General features: G+C 47.9%; 2 protein-coding genes across 2 annotated transcripts in view; both read left to right on the plus strand.

Moving 5' to 3' along the window:
- USP4 (ubiquitin specific peptidase 4 (proto-oncogene)) overlaps positions 1 to 1,327 on the plus strand; it is a 75,688-nt gene extending 74,361 nt beyond the window's left edge. The window contains exons 21-22 of the mRNA XM_011939310.1: positions 558 to 646; positions 1,007 to 1,327. Of these exons, the coding sequence (XP_011794700.1) occupies positions 558 to 646; positions 1,007 to 1,165 (248 nt within the window). The 3' untranslated portion in view covers positions 1,166 to 1,327. The remainder of the gene's footprint in view (positions 1 to 557; positions 647 to 1,006) is intronic.
- Positions 1,328 to 1,545: 218 nt separating this feature from the next.
- Positions 1,546 to 9,044, plus strand: LOC105509707 (chromosome unknown open reading frame, human C3orf62). Its single transcript, XM_011939098.1, has 3 exons — positions 1,546 to 3,041; positions 4,744 to 4,835; positions 7,958 to 9,044. The coding sequence occupies exons 1-3, from the start codon at positions 2,245 to 2,247 to the stop codon at positions 8,221 to 8,223; spliced, it is 1,155 nt and encodes a 384-aa protein (XP_011794488.1). The 5' UTR covers positions 1,546 to 2,244; the 3' UTR covers positions 8,224 to 9,044.
- The last annotated feature ends 6,326 nt before the right edge of the window (positions 9,045 to 15,370 follow it).

A 15,370-nucleotide genomic window follows, 5' to 3' on the forward strand; every position in this document is an offset into this window, starting at 1 on the left:
TTTTTTTTTTTTTTTTTTGAGACAGAGACTAAGGTATATTGTTCACATCCCAGCTCTGCAAACCCAAACACCCAGTGTTCCCCTAACTGGGATTATTCTGCAGGCTCCAGAGGCACTAAGCATTCTGTTGATGTTAGTGGCCACCTACCTAGATGCAGTGGGGGAGATTGACTTGACATGTCCTTGTGAGAGCTATTGTTTTGCTTAAATCTTCGAAGTTTCAGCTCCTTTTACGGGTTCCCTGGTTTTAGATTATTGCACATAGCCATCCTGAAGATTGGCACTGAATAGCTCTATTTTTTGGATTAGTTGCCCAAAATTATAGTTTAAAACCTTGGTCCTGACAGCTCCATTTTTAGCCTTTTCATCCTTTTTGAGAAGGAACAGATTAGAAAAGAAGGTGAGTTGTTTTTTGGTTGTTAAGACACACACTGTAAACTATTTTTAATTTCAGGGGTTTTGTTTTGGGGATTTTTGTGTTTATTTAGTGCATGCCTAATAAGCTAGCCAGTAATTCTCTGGAGACCGCTAGAGTATTTTCTTTGTTAACTTGGCAGACACTGCATATGCGAAGAACAAACTGAATGGGAAATGGTATTACTTTGATGATAGCAACGTGTCCCTGGCCTCTGAGGATCAGATAGTGGTGAGTAGGCCATGATATGTGGTTCTTCCTCATGTCTTTATGGATTAAAGCTGGGAAGAGCCTCTATCAGGCTAGTTGGTTATTTCATCATCCTGATGTGACAGTGGGAGCTAGGTGTGAGAGCTGGCTGGCATTCCTTCAGGGACCTTCATAAATGAGATGCTCAGCTCACCTCAGAGTTCTCTGCACAGGGCTCCTTCCATTCCCCGCTTCCTGGCAGGGGCAGCCATCCTCAGGTGGAAGGGTCTCCACTGTGTGGATATGGCAGATCTTTGAGGGTTTTGGACAGCTAGAGAAAAGCTGGGGAAAATGGGTGATTTTTCTAACCACTGAATGGCCTTTCCCCCTCTTGTATTTTAGACTAAAGCAGCTTATGTGCTATTTTACCAGCGTCGAGATGATGAATTTTATAAGACGCCTTCACTCAGCAGTTCTGGTTCCTCTGATGGAGGGACACGACCAAGCAGCTGTCAGCAGGGCATGGGAGATGATGAGGCTTGCAGCATGGACACCAACTGATGCTGACTCCACGATCCTGCCACCCTGCAGCACCAGCGTAATCCCCCAGAAGAACATCTTTGACACTCTGCAGACTGCTAGTGTTTTGTCTAAAAACCAGACAAGGAAATACCCTTCTTTTATGAGCAGAAGGGGGAAAAAAAAAAAAAAGACCGTTTACCTAGAAGAAGCTATGTCAAGAGGCTGAATTATTTTTATTTTTAAACAGGTGGTGAGAAATTTCTGTGAAACCTGTGAAGCTGAAAAGGGGGTGGGATGGGGGTACACAATGGAGTATGTCTGATGGATCCCAAAGAATGGAGAGAAACAAAGGCGCTGAGTATGGAGCAGCCTGGAGACCCACCCCACCTGCAGGGCTGTCTTGAGCGCCTGGATTTCTGGTTCTGATGCTGATACTGGTCACCCCAAGTAGTCTGCTCACAGTAACCCAAGCCTCAAGTAAACTCCCTTTTCCCTCGCTATGTGCACTGATACGGGTTTATAATTTTTTGAAAGTTACCCACTGAAGCCCATTTCTCCGTTGAGTCATCTTGTAATTTCCAGCTTTCTCCCCGCTAAGGAAATGAAGATATTTAGTGTTGGGGATCCTGGCCCCTCAACCTCCTGTGGAACCCAGCAGTTATGTTATATCCCCTGCTACCCTAGATGAATTAAGACGGTTAAATGCTGCGTGGAACTTTTATTAGATAACACACTTTTTATTAGGTAACACTTAAAGGAAGTCAGTACATAAAACTGCCTGGTGCTGTGTCCTGTCCAGTTGTTTCCATGTTGGCTTGAGAACAGAAATCTTTGTGGGAGTTGTCAGCCTGGAAAGGGCTCCAGTTCATGCCGATTTAGGGTAGTAATACATTTTGGTGTTACCCAGATGCTTTCTAGAACGGGTTCTTTCCTCATCCCTGCCAAGACTCTTACCGGGGCTCCGGTGGAAAGACCCGTCCCCACTTCCACCGAGGGGCCAGCTGCCGCGTGTGGGGCCACAAGGCCTTAAGGAACCGGACCTACGGGTCTGGGCTTTTCTGTTTGACCTTTAACCTAATCCGTGGGGGTGTGGGGCCTGCGCGGGGCGCGCGCATGCGATGACCGTTGGCTGGGTCGGCGTCACTGCGCTGCGGGTGAGGACAAGGACGTGGCTGCGACCTGCCAGAGGGCGGGGTGCGGGGTACGGCCGGGCGGCCTGGGAGCCGCGGTGGGGCGAGAGGCAGTGGCGGGGCGGGCCAGGAAGCTGTGGGAAGTGGGGCGGGGCTGCCTTGGGGTTTCTGGCAGATCGCGGGTTCGTCCGCGATAGCCAACAATCGCCTACTCCAGGAGGAAAGCCCGAGGCTTGTGGGTCCTGCTTTAGCCAGGGCCAAGCTCTGGGAAATCGTGGCGGATCAGAGGTGGTTTGCAGCCTCATTTGTAACATTATTGTGTTGCCCTGTGCATTTCCAATGCATTACATAAATACATGGTCGCTTTTAGGAGAAATGTCTGAAAAACTAAGAAGATGCAGAAAGGAACTGACTGCAGCCATTGACCGGGCCTTTGAAGGAGTTAGTTATTCCCAGGAGTGCACAAGCCAGCGGAGGCTGGAACTGAGCGCCGCGCCGCTCTCCTCCTCGCTGCCCGTGCACAGGCTCCTCTGCAGAAGACATCCTCTGGCAGCCTGCTCCTCTGCTGTTCCTTTTGCTGCTGTCCCATGTGCTCCTGAGAATGAGAACCCTGCCTTTGCAACAAACCATGCCCCGGTAAATGCAAAACCACATGCTCTGTTCCCCGAGAGAAAACCTCTGACCAGCAAGGAAAATGTATTGATACATTCCTCCATTTTGGCATCTGAAAGAGAGTCTTGGAGAACTGCAGGAGAGGGGGAAAACTGGAGAAAAGAAAATTTAAGGTGATTCTAATTTTGATAGCTTAACAGCTACAATTAAGGGGATTCTTGTTTCTGAAAAAATTGTTGAAGATCCTAGATTTAGTTCATGACAGTGCTCTTACCTCCTCTTGGCAACTCTGTGACTGCATTTGGGGAGTTCATAGACATTCTTCAGAATCTGGCCTAGGAAACAGTTATATTTTGTGTATGTGTTCCAGCTGAGGGGCTAGTTGTCAATCGTTGATGTCAAACCAGTCATGGAAACCACTCTGCAGTACCCAAAGGGGTAGTGGATGTAAAATAACCTGGTGTTTAAAATAACCTTATTTTTTAAGTTGCAGAAACAAAAGTCTTAATTCCATCTTAACTCCTGTGTTTGAATCTGGACACTGGGGCCTTTGATACCCTCCTTTGCCCACATTAGGGAGAGGCTGAATTGAAGTCTGGGTCCTACTTCCTGGCTTATCTTTGCCTCTGCTCCCCACTCTTACCCCAGAGTTTTTTGGACCATCACCAGGTCTCCTCTAGACTTTTTCTTCTCCCAAGTAACTTGAAATTGCCTGGTCCCAGACACCTTGACTTGGAGAAGGGATGAACATAAGAGATGAAACTTCAAAGTTCTGCCATCTTGGCTGCTTCATAAGAAGGGAATAAAGAGGCCATTTAATTAATTCAACTCCACAAAAAATTTTTTTCCTTTCAACTCCACAAATATATTGGTACTCATAAGCAGTGCAGGCCTTATCGGGTGTGGTGGCACACTTGTAATCTCAGCACTTTAGGAGGCTGAGGTGGGTGGCTCGCTTGAGGTCTGGTGAAACCCTGTCTCTACTAAAAACACAAACAGTAGCCGAAGGTGGTGGCGCGCATCTATAATCCCAGCTACTCGGGAGGCCGAGGCAGGAGAATTGCTTGAACCCAGGAGGCAGAGGTTGCAGTGAGCTGAGATCTTGCCACGGCACCCCAGCCTGGGTAACAGCAAGACTCCATCTAAAAAAAACAAAAACAAAAAAATGCTGGGCACAGTGGCTCACACCTGAATCCCAGCACTTTGGGAGGCTGAGGCGGATGGCTCACCTGAGGTCAGGAGTTTGAGATCAGCCTGGCCAACATGGTGAAACCCGTCTCTACTAAAAATAGAAAAATTAGCTGGGCGTGGTGGCAGCCGCCTGTAATCCCAGCTACTCCAGAGACTGAGGCAGGAGAATCACTTGAACCCGGGAGGCAGAGGTTGCAGTGAGCTGTGATTGCGCCATTGCACTCCAGCCTGGGGGACAAGAGTGAGACTTCATCTCAAAAAAAAAAATAATAAAAATAAGTAAATAAATAAAACAAACAAATGCAGTCTGGGTGAGGTGGCTCATGCCTGTATTCCCAGCACTTTGGGAGACTGAGGTGAGTGGATTGTCTGTGCCCAGGAGTTCGAGACCAGCCTGAGCAACATGGCTAAACCCTGTCTCTGAAAAAGAAAAAAAATTAATGCAGTCTGTGATACAGTCATGTGAGTCTGTAATACAGTCATGTGAGTTATTATGGTAAAGCTGTTAGTCAGTTTCTCCACTGATGTAGCAGTTTCCAATTGTCCTCTAATCAAAGCATAAATGAAAAGATCACTAGTAAGTTTTTGCCTTGGAGATTATCTAAACCTGAGTTTCCCTTCAATATTTTCTTGAAAGAGAATCTAATTCCCCACCTTTTCTTCCCCCCAACCTGGGGGCTGCAGGAAAGATATGGAGAGAGATTTGAAGGCTGACTCAAACATGCCACTCAACAATTCTAGCCAAGAGGTCACAAAGGATCTGCTTGATATGATCGGTGAGTACAGTGGGCCAGTCCATCCTGTCCTTGGGAAGGTAGGTCCTTCACATGGGTCTGAATCAGCAAGTATCTCAGATTTAAGAAACACTCTCGGCCAGGCACGGTGGCTCATGCCTGTAATCCCAGCACTTTGGGAGGCCGAGGCGGGCAAATCACGAGGTCAGGAGTTCAAGACCAGCCTGACCAATATGGTGAAACCCCCCGATGGCTCACGCCTGTAACCCCAGCACTTTGGGAGGCCGAGGCAGGCAGATCACGAGGTCAGGAGATTGAGACCATCCTGGCTAACATGGTGAAACCCCGTCTCTACTAAAAAATACAAAATATTAGCCAGGCGTGGTGGCGGGCTCCTGTAGTCCCAGCTACTTGGGAGGCTGAGGCAGGAGAATGGCATGAAACCAGGAGGAGGAGCTTGCAGTGAGCCGAGATCGCGCCACTGCACTCCAGCCTGGGCAACAGAGCGAGACTCAGTCTCAAAAAAAAAAAAAACAAAAATTAGCCAGGCGTGATGGTGCACACTTGTAATCCCAGCTACTCGGGAGGCCGAGGCAGGAGAATCGCTTGAACCTGGGAAGCAGAGGTTGCAGTGAATCGAGATTGCACCACTGCACTCCAACCTGGGGGACAGAGTGAGATTCTGTCTTAAAAAAAAAAGAAAAAAGAAACACTCTCTTCTAGTTTGAGTACCATACCAAGATCTGTCTCTTAAAATTTTTTTTAATTAGCTGGTCACAGTGGTGTGTGCCTGTAATCCCAGCTACTAGGGAGGCTGAGGTGGAAGGATCACTTGAGCCCAGGAGTTCAAGCTATGATCATACCACTGTACTGCAGCCTGGGCAACTGTATGAGATCCCATCTCAAAAAAAAAACACCACCACCACTTTTTGGGGGGAGAGACAGAGTTCATTGTATTACTCAAGCTGGAGTGCAGTGGCACAATCACAGTTCACTGCAGCCTCAACCTCCCTGGGCTCAGGTGATCCTCCCAGCTCAGCCTCCCAAGTAGCCATAGTACTACAGTAGTACTACAGGTGCACGCCACCATGATTGACTAATTTTTGTATTAGGGTTTTGCTATGTTGTCCAGGCTGGGTCTCGAACTCCTAGGCTCAAGTGATCCACTTACTGTAGCCTCCCAGTGCTGGGATTACAGGCAAGAGCCGTAACGCCTGGCCAAAACACTCATCTTTTTATTTGGTAGATTTGTTTTGCTCAGACTCTGCATTGAGTACAGAACTGAATGTTAACAAACCCTGTTCCTTCCCTCATACAATTGATTATCTTGTGAGGTGATACATCAATCAGGTCATGTCATAAATGTCTAGATACATTGAGTCCCTGAAGGCAAGGGATGGTGGCCACTAGGACATGGTGATTGAGCTTAGATTTTTAGGAAACAGGACATAGGCAAAAAGGAGAGAGTAGTTTAGCTGGGGTCGGTAATTAAAGGTTAGGAGAAGGCCTGGGCACAGTGGCTCACACCTTCAATCCTAGCACTTTGGGAAGCAGAGGCGGGCAGATCACTTGAGGTCAGGAGTTCGAGACCAGCCTGGCAATATGGCGAAACCCCTTCTCTACTAAAAACACAAAAAATTAGCCAGGTGTGGTGGTGCACACCTGTAATCCCAGCCACTTGGATGACTGAGGCATGAGAATTGTTTCAACCCAGGAGACAGAGGGCAGAGGTTGCAGTGAGCCGAGATCGCACCACTGCCCTCCAGCCTGGGTGACAGAACGAGACTCTGTCTCAAAAAAAAGAAGAAAAAAAAAGATCAGGAAAACAATTAGAAGTCAAAAGCTTTCCTATAATTCTACCACCCAGAGATAACCACTGTTAATACAGTATAGCATACATCCTGTCAGACTTTTTTTCTACATACAAATCTGAATGTCTTGTATGTGAACTACATGTTCTCTATTTTTTGTTTTGTCTTTTTATTATTATTAGTAGTAGTAGTATTTTTTATAGAGACGAGGTCTTGCTTTGTTACGCAGGCTGGACTTGAACTCCTGGTCTCAAGTGATCCTCCTGACTCAGCCTCCCAAAGTGCTGAGTTTACAGGCACACCATGCCAATGTGCCCTGTTTTTAAAAAACTCATACTACAGCTCCTAGTAAAGGGATGTATAACCTTGGGTGCTACCTGAAGCTATTGTTTCTGAAGGGTCTCCAGGTTATGAGGGAGGAAAGGGAGGCCTGGTGAGGGTAGGTACTCACCCTGGGCCACAAAGTAAAACCCCTGTCAGCCTGTGAGTCTCCTCTAGTAGCTCCAGGAGGTAAACTGAAGTCATTACTGCCTCTACTCACCATCTCCCTTGGCCTTCACCAACATCAGGAAGCCTTTTTTTGAGACAGGGTCTCACTCTGTTGCTCAGGCTGGTCTCAAACTCCTGGGCACAAGTGATTCTTCTACCTCAGCCTCTCAAGTTGCTGGGATTGCAGGTACACACCACTGCTCCTGGCTGGGCAGCATTTTGATTACCCTAAAGACCTTGCTTTTTTTTTTCACATTGTGTCTTGTCATCCCTGAGAGCCAGGACAGACAACCACGTACATTTCTATACCCTCACACTTAACACCTTTCTTGGGGACTGGCATGTGGTTGGAACTCAGTAAAAGCTTGGGCCTGAAAGGAAGGTACCAAACCCACCTTAATTTGGCAGTCTGGCAGCCTGCCTGTCCTGGGGCAGGAATGCCTGCTTTTGCATAATCCCTGACGAATGACAACCCATTCATGGTTTTTTTTTTTTTTTTGAGGCGGAGTCTCGCTCTGTCGCCCAGACTGGAGTGCAGTGGCCGGATCTCAGCTCACTGCAAGCTCCGCCTCCTGGGTTTACGCCATTCTCCTGCCTCAGCCTTCCGAGTAGCTGGGACTACAGGTGCCCGCCACCTCGCCCGGCTAGTTTTTGTATTTTTAGTAGAGACGGGGTTTCACCGTGATAGTCAGGATGGTCTCGATCTCCTGACCTCGTGATCCGCCTGTCTTGGCCTCCCAAAGTGCTGGGATTACAGGCTTGAGCCACCGCGCCCAGCCCCCATTCATGGTTTTTAACTTGCACCTGAAATGTCTTCAGAAACCTTCCACTGGAATTGTAAAGCTGAATGTTCTTATTTTTAAGACCATACAAGCATCCGAACTATTGAAGAATTGGCTGGAAAAATAGAATTTGAAAACGAATTGAACCACGTGTGTGGTCATTGCCAAGATTCACCCTTCAAAGAGGAAGCCTGGGCCCTGCTCGTGGACAAGAGCCCTCAGAAGGCCTCAGATGCTGACCCTGGCAGCCTCAAACGGGCTTTTGATGATCATAATATCATTGAGACTGTTCTGGACTTGGAAGAGGACTACAATGTGATGACCTCTTTGAAATACCAAACTGAGTAAGGACAGTTGATCTAAGCTTTGATTCCTTACAGCAGGAGGCTGCCCTTGAGCCTGAGCAGAAGCAGCCACAGTGGCCGTCAGGGGCCACATTTCTCAAAAGATTGGCAGAACCTGAATTACCAGACCCTTTTTAAATCCCAGTTATGTCCCTTTTTAAGCTGTGAGACCAGTTTTTTTTAATTCCATTGCTTTGAAATGTTTCCTATTACTGTTTTGTTTTGTTTTTTTTACTTTCCTTGACATCTCGAATGTGTTTTTTTTTTGGTTGATGTTCAATATACCCAGTACCCATGGTAGGTGTGGGTTGTGGGCCTCTGCTGTGTCTCTTGGTGTTCTTTTCCATGGACCCCTAAAAAAGTGCAGGAGTGGCCAGGCACAGTGGCTCACGCCTGTAATCCCAGCACTTTGGGAGGCCAAGGCGAGTGGATCACTTGAGGTCAGGAGTTTTGAGACCAGCCTGGCCAACATGGGAACACCCCATCTCCACTAAAAATACAAAAATAAGCCAGGAGTGGTGGTGTGCACCTGTAGTCCCAGCTACTTGGGAGGCTGAAGCAGGAGAACTGCTTGAACCCAGAGGCAGAGGTTGCAATAAGCCTACATGGCACTGCTGTACTCCATCCTGGGTGACAGAGCAAGACTCCGTCTCAAAAAATAATAATTTAGCTGGGCGTGGTGGTTCATGCCTGTATTTCCATCTACTTGGGTGGTGGGGGCTGAGGCGAAAGGATCACTTGAGGCCAAGAGGCAGAGGTTGCAGTGAGCTGAGATCGTGCCACTGCACTCCAGCATGGGTGACAGAGTGAGACCCTCTCTCAAAAGAAAAAAAAAGGGGAAGAAAGGAAACTGAATCTCAGGGAAGTGCCCACCTCCTGAGCTAATAAGGAAGGAATATGGGGGTGAGGCAGAGCTGACGAAAGGCTGTTTTTTGCTTTGATTGTTTTTAAAGACCAAGTGAAGTATAGTATAAGAAGGGGGGAAAGAGGGGAACAAGCAGTTAGATCTGTAACTGTCAGTAGTCAATTGAGATAACTCACTACTTTTGGACCAGCCAGGGCTGTTTATAAGTGCTAAAGCCTGAACAAACCAAAGAGTTGGGGAGAAAGGCCTAACAGCTGAGTGATTGCTGAACAGACTGTCCTTTAGGCCAGTGACTCTGGCATAGGGCTGGCTGCATAGCCAGCAACACCCCTTACCACAGGTCTAGTGATTCCTCTGGGCTCGAAGGTAGAGGCTACACACCCACTCCTTAGCAGAGGTTGGCCTGGTACCTGCTGGTGCCCCAAGAACTATAGTATGGTTAGACCCTGGCCACTTGATTGCACGTACCTCCCCAGTGGGCGTGCCCTGGTTCCCATCCAGTTGTGGTCACTGCCACTGCCCTGCCTGGGGCAGGAATAGAGGTTAAGACTAACTAGAGGCTCCTTCCAGGCCGCCTACCACTCAGTCCTTGCAGGAGGTAACACACTCGATAAGCATTCACAGCCTGTGGAGTCAGAGGCCAATTTCTTCTCCCTGAGCAAGAAGAATGGAAGCAAATGAGAAGTGCTCACAGCATGCTCGACTGCCCCTGCTCAGGTGAAGAATAGCTTGTCTGGATGGAGAGATGTCAGGTTACTTGATACTCAGAAAAACAGGTCTCAAAACAGTGCCTTCCAAATAATACATGTGGTTGTGGACACTCTTCTATAGACGAGGTGGAGCTTAATTCCTGTCCTTACCCCCATATTCCCACCTCATTACCACCCTTTGAAGGTGAACTAGACTTAATGATTCTTCCCACGATTAAAGTGGGAAAAGGGAAAAGTCACAAATTTATAGTGGGGAAGCCTGGCAGACACCTAACCAAGTGATGTCATGTATATGTCATGAGAGGGGTACATCACTTCTCTGGTATTCCTACCAAAAACCAAAATTCCCACTATATGATCATGAGACAAATGTTAGACAAATCCAGACATGGGGGACATTCTACAGGATACCTGGCCAGAACTCAAGACTGTCGAGATGGCCGGGTGCAGTGGCTCATGCCTATAATCCCCAACACTTTGGGAGGCTGAGGTGGGCAGATCACTTGAGGTCACGAGTTCGAGATTGGCCTGGCCAACATGGTGAAACCCCATCTCTGCTAAAAGTACAAAAATTAGCCGGGCGCGGTGGCTCACGCCTGTAATCCCAGCACTTTGGGAGGCCAAGGTGGGCGGATCACGAGGTCAGGAGATCGAGACCCCGTCTCTACTAAAAATACAAAAAATTGGCTGGGCGCAGTGGCGGGCGCCTGTAGTCCCAGCTACTCGGGAGGCTGAGGCAGGAGAATGGCGTGAACCTGGCAGGCGGAGCTTGCAGTGAGCTGAGATCGCGCCACTGCACTCCAGCCTGGGCGATAGAGCGAGACTCCGTCTCAAAAAAAAAAAAATATGTACAAAAATTAGCCAGGCGTCATGGCATGTGCCTTTAGTCATAGCTACACAGGAGGCTGAGGCAGGAGAATTACTTGAACCCAGGAGGTGGAGGTTGCAGTGAGCCAAGATCGCATGACTGCACTCCAGCCTGGGCAACAAGTGAGACTCCACCCCCAAAAAAAAAAAAAAAGACTGTTGAGGTCATGAAAAATAAGGAAAGACTCAAAAACTATCAACAGACCACTAAAGACCAAGAAGACAGAATGGCTAAATGCAACATGGAATCCTGGAGTGCATCCTGGAACAGAAAGAGAACATTATTGGAAAACTGATAAAACTTGAATAAAAACTAATGTTTAATGTATTGATGTCAGTTTCTCAGTTTTGACAAATGTATCAGAGTTATGTAAGATGTTAACATTGGAGAGGCTGAGTGAAGGATATATATGAAGTATCTTTTCTGTAAATCTAAAGTTATCCCCAAACTTAAAATGCATGTAATTGCACTTTGGATCAAGTGCAGTTGATCTCAAGTTTGTGAAAATGTGTATGAGCTCATGTGCAAAAAAACTTTTGGGGGTGATGGATAAGAGTCTTTTTTTGTCATCTGTATTTTCTAATTTATCTGCAGTGGACATGTATCAATCACTTCTTTAAAGACAAAAGCAATTAGTTTAAAAATCCTCATCTCTAGTCAAGTAGCCATGGACATCCTTCACAAAGTACCTGTCCAGACCCAACTTTCAGTTTCTGGAGTGGAGTCTAGGGGCCACAACAGGAGGGCTTGGCAGGACCCTGACACAAGGGCAGTCCTTTTCTGGGGGAGCTAGATCCTCAGGAGCTGGATTCTCTAGGTCTCAGGAGCTTAGTTAGTTCACTGGTTTACTACTGGTCAGGGCCTGGCCCCTCTCAGGTGGGGCTTTGCAGATGTGGCTGTATTAAATGGGGATCTAGCCGGGCAGGGTGGTTCACGCCTGTAATCCCAGCACTTTGGGAGGCTGAGGTGGGTGGATCACTTTAGGTCAGGAGTTTGAGACCAGCCTGGCCAACATGGTGAAACCCTGTCTCTACTAAAAATGCAAAAATTAGCTGGCATTGTGGCACATGCCTGTAGTCCCAGCTACTTGGGAGGCTGAGGCAGGAGAATCGCTTGAACCCAGGAGGCAGACATTGCAGTGAGCTGAGATCGTGCCACTGCACTCCAGCCTGGGTGACAGAGTGAGACTCTGTCTCAAAAAAAATTTTAAAAATGGGGATCGATCTATCCCTAACTCTAAAAGACTTTGAAATTTATTTATTTATTTTTAACCTACCTGGAGTAGAGATGGGAATGAGGGCCCAGCAGAGGGTGAGGGTGGGGAATGAGGGAGAATACAGGCTCTCCCTGGCCAAAGAGACAGGTATGTCTTTGCTTAAGCAAAGCCTTTATGTGAAAATTCAGATTTGCCAAACAGGCAGTTCGTCCTGGAATCCTTGAATGTGGAACTTTTCCTCACTGTAGTAATGCAGCTGTACAGTCAAGCAGGTGAGCCCTGAGCCTCCCCATGGCAGTCCCAGATTAGCAGTGAGTGGGCACATAGGCCTCCTCATTTCCCTGGTGACACGATCTACTCCTGTCTCTGCATCTCTGGCTCCCTGAGGTGCCCAAGAAGAACTTCCCGCCTTCGTCATCTGAGTCTATACAGTGGGCAGATATATGCTTATTTGCTCAGAACAGGGTTTGGGGAGCTGTTCTCCAGGGATTTAGTTGGAGGGGGAACAGGTGCCCAGAATTTTAATAAAACTTCCTCAGGTTTGTAAGGAGCTAGGAGCAAATATTTCTCAGGGAGGGAGACTTGATAGTTGACCTTGTTCATGACTGAGAAACTTTAAATGTTTTACATCATTCAGTTCTCTCCCCCACAGTTCATCTTGGCAAGCCAAACAATCACTGAATTGTTTCCATGGAAACACCAAACTGCAATTTGGATTACCAGAATCAAAATAGAAACAAGACAGCTTCAAAAATAAATAGCTTTGGAACTTGCTAGTTGCAAACTGCAAATTCAAGCCATAGCACAAGGCATATGAGAAGCTGGACCCATCCAACCCTATGACAAGAGGTTTCCAGGATCTATGGCTGCATCCCACCGTGTTAATGCCAAAGCCACTAGAAACCAGGGTTGTAAGCCAACTGATGATAAACTTCGTAACAATACTTAAGGGAGGAGCTGGTCTTTAGAAGCTTCTAGAAAGAGAGATTTAAGAGCTGGAGGGGAAGGCTGAGAAGGGCAGGAACAAGGAGAGAGATAAGTGAATGGCAGAGTGAAGTTCCAGCAGGGAGCACAGAGTCACAGCCGAGGCCTGGGAGAAAAGCAGCAATTCTTTTTTTTTTTTTTCTGAAACAGAGTCTTGGTCTGTTGCCCAGGCTGGAGTGCAGTGGCGTGATCTTGGATCAATGCAACCTCCGCCTCCCAGGTTCAAGGGATCCTTCTGCCTCAGCCTCCTGAGTAGCTGGGATTACAGGCATGTGCCACCACGCTTGGCTAGTTTTTGTGTTTTTAGTAGAGATGGGGTTTCACCATGTTGGTCAGGCTGGTCTCGAACTCCTGACCTCGTGATCCACCTGCCTCGGCCTTCCAAAGTGCTGGAATTAAAGGCGTGAGCCACCCCGTCTGGCCAGCAATTCTTTCAAAGAGGACATTAAAAAGGGCTGGCTGCAGGCTGGAAATGATGACGTGGCCCTCAGTTCATTCTGATTCCTGTGTTCCCCACACTCACAGGCATCACTGCCTGTGTAGTCACATGGATCTGATTCTAGATTGTGAACTCTTGCCAGTTAAGCTCTGGGAGCACTTACGTTAGCACACCTCTGCCTCTGTGAGGCTCAGGCCACCACAATTGGCACTGGGGCGTACCTTCTCATCTCTAGGACTCAGGGTTCCCCTTGCCTATCTGCCTGCTGTGCCCCTCACTCTTAGGAAAGGGGATCCAACTCCTGGCACACCTGCCCTGACTCCTTAACATTCTCTTGGGCCCACCCCACCACCATCTCTTTCAATTCCAGAGATGATTCCAACAGCATCCAGAGACCAGAAGGAAGGAGACAGACAACCTGGGGGCCTATATCCCTCACCTTTTCACTCAGGAATGCAGTGATAGAGTAACACCATTCTGCCAACTGGTGAAACTGTGAGTTGTCAATGTTCAAAGGTCAATGAAGATTTGCAAAAGGGGCCTATCTCAGGCCGATCTCCCTCCTGAAATGGCTAGACCAGGGGCTCACCACAGGAGAATGGCATGAACCCAGGAGGCAGAGATCGCGCCACTGCACTCCAGCCTGGGCAACAGAGCGAGATTCCGTCTCAAAAAAAAAAAAAAAAAAAAAATAGAGACTTTGTCGCGCCCAGGCTAGAGTGCAGTGGTGAGATCTTGGCTCACTGCAACCTCTGTCTCCTGGGTTCAACCAATTCTCCTGCCTGAGCCTCCTGAGTAGCTGGGATTACAGGGGGCCATTACTACTCCCGGCTAATTTTTGTATTTTTAGTAGAGATGGGGTTTCACCATGTTGGCCAGGCTGGTTTTGAACTCCTGACATCAAGTGATCTGCCCTCCTTGGCTTCCCAAAGTGCTGGGATTACAGGCGTGAGCCACTGTGCCCAGCCCAGAGTGGTACTTTTTTTTTTTTTTTTGAGATGGAGTCTCACTCGGCCTCCCAAAGTGCTGGTACTATAGGCATGGGCCACTGTGCCCAGCTTCAGAGTGGTACTTCTGATTGAGCCACAAGATGTTTTAATGTGGTAGCAAAGACCAATGAGTCATGCAAACCGTGGGAGGCCTTGGGAAGCCAATACACCTAATTATAGATGATTATTGAAAAGGCTCTGGGCCAGGTGCAGTGGCTCAAGCCTATAATCCCAGTACTTTGGGAGCCCAAAGCGAGAGGATCACTTGAGCCCAGCAGTTTGAGATCAGTCTGGGAAATAGGGAGACACCATCTCTATTTTTAAATTTTGTGTGCGTATGTGTGTGTGGCAGGGTCTCACTCTTTCACCCAGGCTGAAGTGCAGTGGTGTGATGTCGCCTCACTGCAACCTCCGCCTCCCAGGTTGAAGTGATTTTCCTGCCTCAGCCTCCCAAGTAGCTGTGATTACAGGCTCCTGCCACCACACTCGGCTAATTTTTTATTTTTTGTAGAGATGAAGTTTTGCCATGTTGGCCAGGCTGGTCTGGAACTCCTGACCTCAAGCGATCCACCTGCCTTGGCCTCCCAAAGTACTGGGATTACAGGCGTGAGCAACCATGCCCGGCCTATATTTAATTTTTTTTTTGAGACGGAGTTTTATTCTTGTTGCTCAGGCTGGAGTACAATAGTGTGATCTCTGCTCACTACAACTTCCACCTCCCAGATTCAAGCGATTCTCCTGCCTCAGCCTCCCGAGTAGCTGGGATTACAGGCAGCTACCACCACACCTGGCTAATTTTTTGTATTCTTAGTAGAGATGGGGTTTCTCCATGTTGGTCAGGCTGGTCTCAAACTCCCAACCTCAGGCAATCTGCCCACCTCAACCTCCCAAAGTGCTGGGATTACAGGCATGAGCCACCGTGCCCGGCCCTTTTTAAAAAGTTTTTTATAAAAAAAAAATGGGTGTGCTGGCTCAAGCCTGTAATCCCAGTACTTTGGGAGGCCGAGACGGGTGGATCACGAGGTCAGGAGATCGAGACCATCCTGGCTAACATGGTGAAACCCCGTCTCTACTAAAAAA

Source organism: Colobus angolensis, unplaced genomic scaffold (assembly GCF_000951035.1).
Source record: "Colobus angolensis palliatus isolate OR3802 unplaced genomic scaffold, Cang.pa_1.0 Scaffold18, whole genome shotgun sequence".
In the NCBI taxonomy this organism is placed as follows: domain Eukaryota; kingdom Metazoa; phylum Chordata; class Mammalia; order Primates; family Cercopithecidae; genus Colobus; species Colobus angolensis.

Bases quoted from the DNA above. Each gene is read 5' to 3' on its own strand.
- LOC105509707 (XM_011939098.1), top strand. From the start codon at position 2,245: ATGACCGTTGGCTGGGTCGGCGTCACTGCGCTGCGGGTGAGGACAAGG. The intron at 3,042-4,743 runs GTGATTCTAATT...TGGGGGCTGCAG, and splicing joins TGGAGAAAAGAAAATTTAAG to GAAAGATATGGAGAGAGATT. The intron at 4,836-7,957 runs GTGAGTACAGTG...CTTATTTTTAAG, and splicing joins GGATCTGCTTGATATGATCG to ACCATACAAGCATCCGAACT.